The 10,722-nt window shown below is 48.0% G+C and overlaps 1 protein-coding gene across 3 annotated transcripts in view; it reads right to left on the bottom strand.

The window, feature by feature from the left end:
• The window catches only part of LOC126577115 (uncharacterized), an 8,445-nt gene extending 1,482 nt beyond the window's left edge, over positions 1 to 6,963 (bottom strand). The window contains exons 1-8 of one of the 3 annotated variants that reach the window (XM_050238528.1): positions 6,482 to 6,963; positions 2,243 to 2,353; positions 2,059 to 2,155; positions 1,827 to 1,976; positions 759 to 1,760; positions 471 to 696; positions 223 to 395; positions 28 to 152 (exon numbers count right to left, since the gene is read on the bottom strand). In XM_050238528.1, coding sequence (XP_050094485.1) covers positions 28 to 152; positions 223 to 395; positions 471 to 696; positions 759 to 1,760; positions 1,827 to 1,976; positions 2,059 to 2,155; positions 2,243 to 2,329 — 1,860 coding nt within the window. In that variant the 5' untranslated portion in view covers positions 2,330 to 2,353; positions 6,482 to 6,963. The remainder of the gene's footprint in view (positions 1 to 27; positions 153 to 222; positions 396 to 470; positions 697 to 758; positions 1,761 to 1,826; positions 1,977 to 2,058; positions 2,156 to 2,242; positions 2,354 to 6,481) is intronic. The other 2 variants (XM_050238530.1, XM_050238529.1) reach the window with 2 other exon arrangements.
• Positions 6,964 to 10,722: the final 3,759 nt, after the last annotated feature.

Genomic DNA, 10,722 nt, shown 5'->3' with positions numbered 1-10,722 from the left:
TTTTAAACATAATCTCGCGAGACTTACGCATAGATAGCAAAGCTGATGTGCACCACAGGCCGGCAACAGTTCCTGGTAGATATCGCCACTCAACACGTCTACACCTCGGCATCGGCGTTCGAATGCATCCAGCAGCGGACACTCAGTTGTTTCTGGAGAGAAAGTGTTCATTAAATCACACTCGAAGGACAGTGCATCCTCTCTTCCAAAAAGAAAACTCACCTACTACCAATCCACGGTTAAAATCATCGTCTCCTTCGGGCTCTTCCAATCCGCGGAAAACCTCCTGGTATCGCTTTTGGGTTCGCTTTTTCTTTTTCTTATCGTCTCCCGCATCGTCAAGATTGTTTTCCACCTCTTCATGCGCAACCTTGTCGTTGTTTTCCATGCTGTGTCTGTCGAGAATGGCGAGAATAGTTCTTATTGCATAATTACAGTCGAGATTGTTTGCTCACTCCACACAAACTCACTGGTTGTGATCATACTCAGCTTTCTCCTTCTTCACAGCGACACGTTTGGCTTTTTCCTCCCGCTGCAAATCGAGCTCCACTTCGTTGACTTTCGTGTTCGGTTCTCCATTGACCGATTCCTTCAGCTTCTCTAGCGTGTGGCGCATCTTTTCGATGCTGTATGCAGTCGCCAGACGGGCTACCACTTTGTCTTTTAGCTTCTGTAGCTCACCCGGTTCGACGAGCCCTGTTGGTGGGATGGTAATGTAGAACAAGGCACCGAGAACGACATTCCCTCATCATGCTTACCTTCATGATCGCCAGTATACTTGACGGTTTGGTCCAGAATAATATCCTCAATGCCCTTCAGCTTCCGATCCATGTTATCCAGCTTCTCCTGGTCGATGGTTTTCTTCTTGCGATCCTGATCGTACGTTTTGTAGAAGCTCAACGGATAACCGGGGTGGGCTGCATCGTGGCCATCCTTTTTCCTACGATCCATACCGAAGTACTTGTTCCATTGGATCGATTTCTTCGTTTTAAACTCGCCGATATCTCCCGGCAATATCTGATCTTCCTTCACCACCTCCAGGTTGGAGCGTTTGCGAACGGATCGTTTCTTTTTGTCATCATCATCGCCATCGTTCTCCTCGCTCGAGTCCTCGTGGTCGTGCTCGTGATCGTGATCGTGATCATGATCATGGTCATCATCCGCTTCCTCGGAGCTATGCTCGTGATGTTCGTCGCTCGAATCGCGCTTGCTCTTGACCGTGGTCGTCGTAACGGAAACACTGGCCGTTGGAGTGGCCGATGCTACTGTGCTGACCGGGCCATTAGAAGGTTCACTCGAACGTTTACGCTTCTGTTCCATCGGAGTGCCAAAGAGAGCTTGCAAATCCTTGGCCACCTTCTCATCGGTACCAGAGGGGATCGCATCGGGTTTCGCGGATCGTTTTGCTACCGGGAACCGTTTCCTGCGCGTCGCCGGTAGCCACGGTAAGATGGGAAGTGTCCGTTTACGTTCCTCCATCGGTGGACCGTACAGTTGCGGTGCTGGTTCCGATTGTGACATTGGGAATCCTTGCCGTTTTTCGTACCCTAACAGTTCGTCCTCAAAAAGCTCCTGTTCGATTTCATTCTCTTCCTGCTGATACTTGTTCCAGAGACGTTGCAGCCGTTCCTGGAAGTCTTCATCTCGTTCGGCCGCAGCCTGGCGATCGACTTCTTTTAGAAAATCGGACGATAAATCAGGATGCGGGTACGATTTTTCCAATTCCCGTTCACGAAACACGGTGGGATAGGAGGCCAGTTCTGTGAAAAAAAGGAAAGATCATAATTTCCTGACGAAAAATTCTTACGATCGGCCTCAACACGAACCATCGCGCTCTCTAAAAACAGATCGCTTTCGTGCTTCTAGATCATACGGATCGTAGGCCTCTTCGGGCTCTTCGTCGCGTCTCAGGTAATTCGCCAGAATACGGTTCAGTCGCTGACGATTTGGACGGAACTGTTGTTGCTCTTCAGTCGCTGTAACAAAAAGCCGTAAAGTAGGAGCACCAGTTGGTAGTAATAAATGAGCAGCAAAAGCCGACAAAACCGCTCGACTTACGTTCCATCCAGTAACTTTCATCATCCAGTTGATCGGCGGCAGCCTCTTCCCGCAGTGCCATTTGAGCTTCTCGGCGATGGAGAGCATCGATTGCGGTCTGTGGGTTGTGAGCAGGAGGTCGGAGTAATCAAGTGTGAAGCAATAAATTTTAATCAAAATGATTGATCCTGCTGAAAGAGCATACCTGCAGCGAGTACGGTGAGTGCTGGGAGCCTAGAACCGTAAGAATGGTTCCAAGAATCAACACCGAGTGGAGAGTCAACCTAGCCATGTTGCCCGGCGCCACAGTCGAGCTCTGTAAACAGAAGCGAACGGTGAGAGTTGTTTGGATTGATTTTAAATGAGAAATTAGAAGCGAACAATGCTCCTACGCAGTAGTGTGCACTAATACTCCAGCAACAGCTCCTAGTAGCATCGAAATGCTATGTCGTGCTCTTCGTGCTCTTCGTTCTACGGTCACATTCTTGTGCCAAAGTCGATATGAGTCACGTACTGGTTTTAATGAAGGATTGTTTCGTTGAGTGATGAGACGCATTCTTGAAAATTCCTCCTCGCAATGACCCAACTACCTTCTTGGTTTGTTCGGCGCAAAGTGGAATGAATAGTAATGGCATCATCCAGAAGACGTCTGCATTCATCTGGTATCAACGTTCTACCATTCCAGCGACACTCATTCCTCCGAGCCATGATAAGAAATGTCCTTAGCGCTGTTCGAAAGAAATTCTTGAACAACAGTTTGAATGAAGTGGTGGTTACAAATAGCTTCCCAAGCATTCGCTGGTGTTGGTTTGAGATCGGTGGTACGATTACGATTCTGCAGGTGCGCTGTCGAGTAGCCGCTTCAAGTGTTGCTTGAAAGCTTTAAAGGCTTCGTAGCATCCTGTAGATCTCATCATCCCAAGAGAAATCCTATCCCAGAATGGTTGTGATGAAAGTGTTGCTGCACCAGCAGACAATTGGTCACAATTTGACCCCGAGACATGCTTGAATTGAATTACGCAAATTCAAGGATCTCCAATTACACAATTCACAGCCAGAAATGTGTTGGTAGCAAGTCAGCTAGCGCCTTAACTTAATATTGAAATGTGATATGCAATGTTTGAGGTGGTCCGAGGGCCTTCAAAAGCAGCTTTCACAGCAAAGTTTCAAAGAGGAGCTTCACGGTTTCAAGTGACTAAATGCTTCTTAGAAGACAGACAGTCATCTATTATATTATGTTTTCAAATAGAAATTGGATAAAATTGGCCATCCTTGCATCCTTGCTTCTCATTCTCTGGTCGGATGCAATTTATTACTCGGTATTGCCCCATTCAAAAACATCCCATGGCTTGGCCTATTCTCCCTCATGCACGTTTATGACATCCGGTTGCTATGTTTCTATGACCACACGATGGTGGCTAGCGGGTTCCAGCCCACAGCTAGATTAACGACGGCCACTGGCATATCACGACCCCGACGACCAAGCAAAACGAACGAATGCTCGGCCGTGTATCCGTTGCACGGTGTAGAATGGCGAAAGCACTTTGACATTTTCCTGTCCCGGATGCTATCAAGTGAAATCCCTATCCCTATCTGAGAGGCTGAGAATCTGTGACTTTCAACCCTGCGCCATCCATTATGAAGAGTCCCCTGTGTGTAAAAAGGACCATACAGCTCAGCCCAGCAGTAGCCACACCTTTAGAGGTGGAATAAAAGGTTTTTTTCCGTACATGTTTGTGACAGCCTACGCCTCAAAACCTGTGCCTTATATCCTGTCATCGGTACTCGTGTTCATGGGACATCCCGAACACGAATTTGACTCCCTTGTACTCGAGAAGGATCACTCAGCTAGATTGATTTGAAAATGCTATTGAGATTCTCAAACACAGCATCCCTCTGTGAAGCATCATACTCTTGCAAACGGCAGAACGATCCATAAAAGCATATCGCATAATCGATTTCCGAAACTAGACTCCACATACATAGTGGTACAATAACGGAAACAACGCTATTATGTGCTCACATAAGTACCCACAGTGCAGTGTTATTGCATGGCATCGTTTCCGAGAAATTGTTCCAATCGTTTCCCAAAAGCATAACGAGATGCTGGAGGTTATGGCAAAGTTTTAGTGCCGCCGGGACACAGCCATCGTCCTGCTAACGATACGCAGACGATTGCGCCTTCGGTTCACCTGTTTTTACGGTTTCACGCTGGATTTCACGACGAATATGGTTGCTTTTGCGGCAACGTTCCTCACCAGCATGGTATCGAATACATTTCACGCACGGTCGACTTTGTGCGAACGAGGCGAGCGGATCGACACAAACTCGTAATTTATGCCCACCCGCCCTGTTTTCCTCTCCCTCTCGCTCTCTCTCTGTCTGGGCGTAACTCTTCGATACATCGAATCTCAATATCCGGTCAAGCCAACGTAAATCTGATTTCAGGCAACCATACATACGTTCCGGTACGGCTCGCACGGAGACAGATGTCGATTGATGCCACTAATGGTCCAACGGGTCAGTGGTTTAGCAATCTAACTAATTAATAAAATCAACGAAACACACATCCGTGGTTGATATTGTCGGACCGAACGACCGAATTTCATCCATGATAGCCATCGGCTGGCGTCTGATTTGGGTCCAATCCTACGTAGGTCCTACGCACTACTCAACAAGTCCTCGTGCCCCAACCTCTTCACACCATCGAAGACCAAAACTATTGCCCCGGAACATGACAAATTAGTTTCCCGCACCCTCCGCCCTTCCAACTTATTAGGGTGGTGCGGTGAAATCATTAAATCATACTAGTCAAAAAGGCCTCTGATAAGCAGTCGATGCTCTGTGGAACTGGGAAACCAACCTCCCGTTATGTTACTAGCTGGTATCCGTTGTGCAAACAGAGCATGCCAGGGTATCACATAAAAAAGTACTCAGACCGAGTGCTGATTGATTTTTTTTGGCGAAAACTTCAAAGACTTTGTACTGATTGCGCTCCCATTAGAACCTCATCAAAGCTGATAGCAATCGTTTGCGCTATGCATGGCACGCAGCGAAGCAATGGTTGGCTGGCTCCCTCCTAGCAATCATTATCGATAAAGAAAAGGTTGGAATGTGCATTAAATTTGCATATCGAGGCGATCAATAAGCGAAGGTGGAGCGGTGAGTTGATGAGACTTTGTTTTTTCATTAAAATACTTCCCAAAGAATTCCCATGGAGAGCAGGAATTTTTACTCGTGCTAGTGGATGATGGTGGAGCTAAAAGGTCAGCGAAAACAGTTCGCAAGAATGCTCTTGGCTCGCACCTTACCCAGGGTTTCAAACATTCCTTTGCTACTAGCGACCTTCACCGGTGTCTGGTGTTGTTTTGCATCCCTTTTGAACCTTTTTTGTGAGGAAAAGAATGGGATATTCAATTTAATTTAGCCCATCATTAGTATCCGTGGTAGCATATCCCTAGTGATCCATGTTGCATTCTATCCATGTAGGCGTAAAATGCTCAACGCTCTAGGGATCACATTTTTTTTGCGGTAAAAAATCTTCAAATTCCACTTCCATTGAGTAATCAGTCTGAATAATTAATTTCCAGATCTAGCGCATTACGGCCACAGACCGGTGACCTAGCGCGCAACCATTTCCATTCAGTAGTCCACGGCTGGGTTGTCAGCAAATAGTAGCCATACAAGCAGCTGTACAACCCACTCAATATCTTGAAACCACCGTATAGCATCGCGAGCAGAACGTGAAAGCAAACAACAAACCAGCACCACCCTAAGGATACATCATTATACCAAGCAGGGGAGGAATGTGTATAACTTGTTGCTCATCCTTTGCGCCCATCGTTGCGCTGGTGGCAGCGGACCATACCTGCTGGGAAACCGTCCTGCCCGGAGGGGACAAGTCAAGCGGAGGCCTGCCTTGTCTCTTGCTCGCTACTTGGCTAGACCTCGGCTCGGGCCTTTGGCATTCGAAAGGAAGGTAAACATACATGGCCATCCAAGGAGGCACCTGCCGCTGAATAAAGCGGTCTCCATTAGACGGATAATCGCTTTTTGCCAATTAGTTTCATCGCTCGCTTCTTATGCTTCGACAAACAAACACACATACGGAGGCTGACCCGCACACATACACGGGGGCGCGCGCGCGCGCGCGCGTGTCCTCGTTGTTTATGGACACGAGTGTGTTCTGGCTTAGTGGCTTCATTCCCAAGCAATTAATTGGTCCAAATAATCATATCAGCTCGGATGCTCAGGAGGCTTTTTTGTCAAATTATCAGCAAGTGTAGCGACGGCTTATTGCATCTTACACCCAAACTGGGCACAGTTTCTTGGTGAGGAGTTTTTTGGGGTAGCGGGCAGAATGCGACGAACTACAGACACTCCACAGACACAGAACCATGAACGGGATACACACATGCACATACACAAGCGTGTGTCTAATTACCGTGAAATGCTGCCGCTTGCCTCGTAGCTTCAACACAAACAGGTTCAACGTGTGACGCACACGGTAGACGATGAGGTCCCTTCGTCCCACTTGTGACAGTCCCGTATCCTTGAGAATTAACCCGTCGGCAGTACACTGCTCTCACACATAGACATGCACTGCGTCCGCTGTGACACTAAACTATTCTAACTAACCTTCAAAACCTAGGCGGTCAGTCAGCCCTCGGCTGTCAGCATAGAATTCAATAAACTGTGCTGTGAACTGTAGTGGCCTCCCTGGGGGACAATAACGCTGCGATGTACTGCTCCCTTTGAGAAACGCACGCACGCACCAGCAAAATCGCGATGTGATGTGTTGGATAAGGAGTAAGAACAATGGTTTTCTTTTTTTTTTTGTGGGGGAAACCCGGAATGGGTAATCCCGGATAACTCTCTGTCGGCTCTCGTCGAACGGTTGGTCGCGCAAGCTTGTCGAGCAAGCACTGGGCGAGAACGGCTGGAAAATCGCACCAGGACACCCCTATTTATACAGTTTTGCTGGTAGAATTAGCTTTTCCACTAGCTGCGAGAGAGATAAAGAGAGCGATTCGTGGAGAGAATAGGACACGTGAGTACTTTCCGTGCGGGTTCGCTCTCTTACTGGAGCGGTTTTCCATTTTTGGGAGCACAAACAATGGCGAAATGATGGAAAACCAAATGCGAGACGATGATTTGTCATCGTTTGAAGGGTTTCACAATGTTTTATGGGCAGAAATTCTGCTCTGTCAAGACCTTCGTCCTCAAAAAAATAGCATCGAATGTGCCTGCGAATGTTGGAAAAGCTCGAGAACAGGAATGGGAACAGTTTTCGTGGGTGGTTTTCTTTAGTCCATATAGGCTTCTTCGATTGTGAGAATCGTTTCTTCTGCTCAGCTGCTCAACAAAACAGACTCTTTCGCAGTAAGCTTTGAGTATTTTGTGCCTTCTCAAGATGCCTTCGTTTGGCCATCACCGAAAAGAATTCGCTCTCCGGTAGCATCGACTGGACGGTTCATTCATGGTTTGATTGCATTGCTCGCCGAGTTACGACCCTATTTCTATCTCTCTCGTAGCAATGATCCTTCTAATCTCTTTTTTTATTTCTCTCTCTCTTTTTCTCTTTCTCTCTCTCTTTCTCACATTCCTAAAGCCACGAAATACGCGCAGCTGTGACAAGCAACAGGAGGACGAGTGTCGACGAGCACGAAGGAGCAGCATGAAATAATTGAATTAATTTGTGCACCGACGGCGATACTGCGATAGGCCTGCGGTGCCCACTGGATACCGGCATCGTAAGGAGCGTTCACTGGAACAGATCGTTGTGGAATTTTCACGTTGAAAATCTCCATTTTCTTGGCGCCTCCATCGGTGCGCCTCCATCCAGGTCGCATAATTGAGCCAGCAGAAGGCCCGCGCAAAAATATGCTCTAGAATGTTGAGCCCCGCCGCATTCCTCCTCCAGTAGACAGAGAGAGAGAGAGAGAGAGAGAGAGAGAGAGAGAGAGAGAGAGAGAGCTGAATTGATGGCAAGTAGAATTATGCTGATGGTGGCGATAAGTGCGCGAGACGCCACGCGGTAAGCAGGCTTCAATGTCTCGCCATTTTTGCGACCATTTTTATGCCCCGAATCGCTGCAAGGTGATGGTAGGTAATTTGAAACAGGTTCTCCCTCCGGGGGCGTATTCGTGGACACAATTATGGTACTCTGATAAACAAGCAAATTGATGAGCGCGCGAGTTAGATTAGTAAATTCGATTTCTACCTTGCTGGAGCCCAACTGTCTTGTATCTTTTCGATGTTGCTTCGCGATGACTCTTGAACGAAGCGAAGAAATCGAAATGTTTACCAATGACAGTCCTCGGAAGTGGAAGTGCTTTGCCATTGCCGTAAGCAATCGATTTCGCCCTCAAAATGGCTCCCAAAAATTCCTAGACATCCAGCACGGTAACTCTGGCATTCGATAAAAACTTGCCATTTACATAGCTGATGGGGAAGGAAGCCGACAGGCCAAATACCGACAAGATAAATGTTATTGTTAGACCGCTCTTACAGCGACCCAGGCAGACTCACTCGAATACAGGGCTCGAGGGTTGAGAGCAGTTAAAGCGATATTTTAAGTGTTTTCTAATTAGCATCTTTCCTTGGCCATTTCCATTTATCGATTTTAAATACCGGCAACCGGCAAATGCAGCATTGTGGGGGAGATTATCATTCTCACAAACTACGTCATCAGGTTTCATGTCCATGTGGCGAAATATACTCACCTTGCTCTTCCACCTTAATACCGATATCCATTTTCACTCAATTGGCCACGATGCCACAATGAATTCAATCCTCACTCATCCATATGTATCTGGCTCGTTGGCTTTGGCTGGAAATAGGAAATCGTGCCAAAAGTAGCTCGGGATCTATTTCCGTTTCCCGTGGGTTCGTTCTCGTTCACCGGTTAACCACTAATGCGTATCCTTTGAGTGAAATCAATAATGCTAGTACATGGCCACCGGTTTTCCTGCGAAGAAAGCTCCAGAAGTCCTCGGGACCATTAATCTGCGGTCATCGGAAACGCTCAACTTCTCAACCCCAAAGTAGTAGTGGGTAGCAGTGGGCAGCATTCCAGTATTATTCTTGTTCCGCTTGACCGTCATCCGGTGCCCAAGAGTGCCCCCACCGTGTGCATTAGCGATGGTTCGCTGGACAATTCCGGAACGGGGGAAAAATGTGGTCTCGTCGCCACCGTCTCTCGTAACTTTTCGTCGATGACGCGTTCCTCGGTATTCCGGAGGGAACGAAACAGCGACGCAAAAGACTCGAATAATGACGAAAATCCTTCCTTTCACACCGTGACGCACTTAATTTGGAAGGACGAAGGACACGGCGCGCGAAGGACATCTCACAATTCAACAGATTATGCAAGCTTCTAGAGAGCGAGAGTGAGCGCGCGTGGCCTCGTCCACCACAACGAACTGTTGCTCCGCGAACCGCTCCATTGGTGGGGATTTGGAGGCTTTCACGAACCGCGAACGATTATAATCCGCCCGTCGCGTGGTGGTTCGAGTGGAGGAGAGGGGTGCCAGAAAAGGGAAAGCTGTTGAATGCTAACACCCTGGCGTCTTTAACAGGGGTTTTTGGGGTTTCTTCTTCCAGCGGTTGCCTCTCTAAAATATTGTCTTCTATCTGTCTTGTGGAAAGCTTACCCAAACAGGCGTCTTCACATCCTTTGGGTTCCTCGGTGCCGTTTGGCTTTTACAGCTCGGTTCCAGCTCCGGTCCCGCACCATCAGACAGACAGCAAATGGGAAAAGCACATTCTTTGTCGTCACAACAGGATGGATGTGTCTTCATATTCCGTCGTTATTGCTCCTTCGTCTTCAAGTTTTCAGTTTCAATCACTTATTTGCACCCGGCGCTTCCGATGTCGTGGGACACGATGCGTGACGATTGCGCTCAGTTGTTTTGAACCAACCAGAGGACACAGAAAAAGACCTGGGAGAACGGGAGTGCCATAAAAAATGGCACTTTCGACACGCTCAACCCTCAGCCCATAGCGATCGACGTGTACTGCGAAGGAAAGGCCATAAGCGAGACCATTTCGCTGGTGCTGGTGCTATTATTTTGCCTGTAACAGAAGGTCCGGGTTCGGGGAATATACGCCAGGAACAGGTTTGCAAAACCGGTGAACCGGTGATTGAACAAAATGAAATAGAAAAGATACTTACCAAGGCAGGATAACACCATACCGTGCATCATGTCTGCGACTCCGGTTCGCTGTTCCAGGCGATGATGAAACCAATTAGTTTGCCTTTTCCCCGCTCTCCCGCGAAAGCTCCTTCCGGTCGAAAAGTGCAAAAACACGCACTCTGCTGCCGGTGGCAGTGGTGCTCATTACTGTCACCTTTGGGGGGTTTTATGCATGAAACGTTATGAATCCTTCTTATGACACGCGACCGCTACCGCGGGCGTTTCCAGCGGCACCCTCACATTGTGTCACCTCGCGTCGTATTTATGATTGGCACATTCACTTTCGCGTCAAAGCGAGACATAACTCCCGAACAACATTCCAGTCCTGCGAGCGTTGAAATGCCATGCCGTACGCCATGACCTGGCAAAAGTTGCGCTGTGCCCGAAAGGGAATGTGGCCAAGGAGGGAGGAGGGATTAAGGAAGCCAGAAGGATCCTTTTCTTTTGTTTTACTCCTCGCCACGAGAGCCACCGGTACGTCATTCGG

The sequence above is a fragment of the Anopheles aquasalis genome, chromosome 3 (assembly GCF_943734665.1).
Source record: "Anopheles aquasalis chromosome 3, idAnoAquaMG_Q_19, whole genome shotgun sequence".
Classification (NCBI taxonomy): domain Eukaryota; kingdom Metazoa; phylum Arthropoda; class Insecta; order Diptera; family Culicidae; genus Anopheles; species Anopheles aquasalis.
The sequence above is the reverse complement of the archived record's forward strand: the minus strand, read 5'-3'. Positions and strand labels throughout refer to the sequence as shown.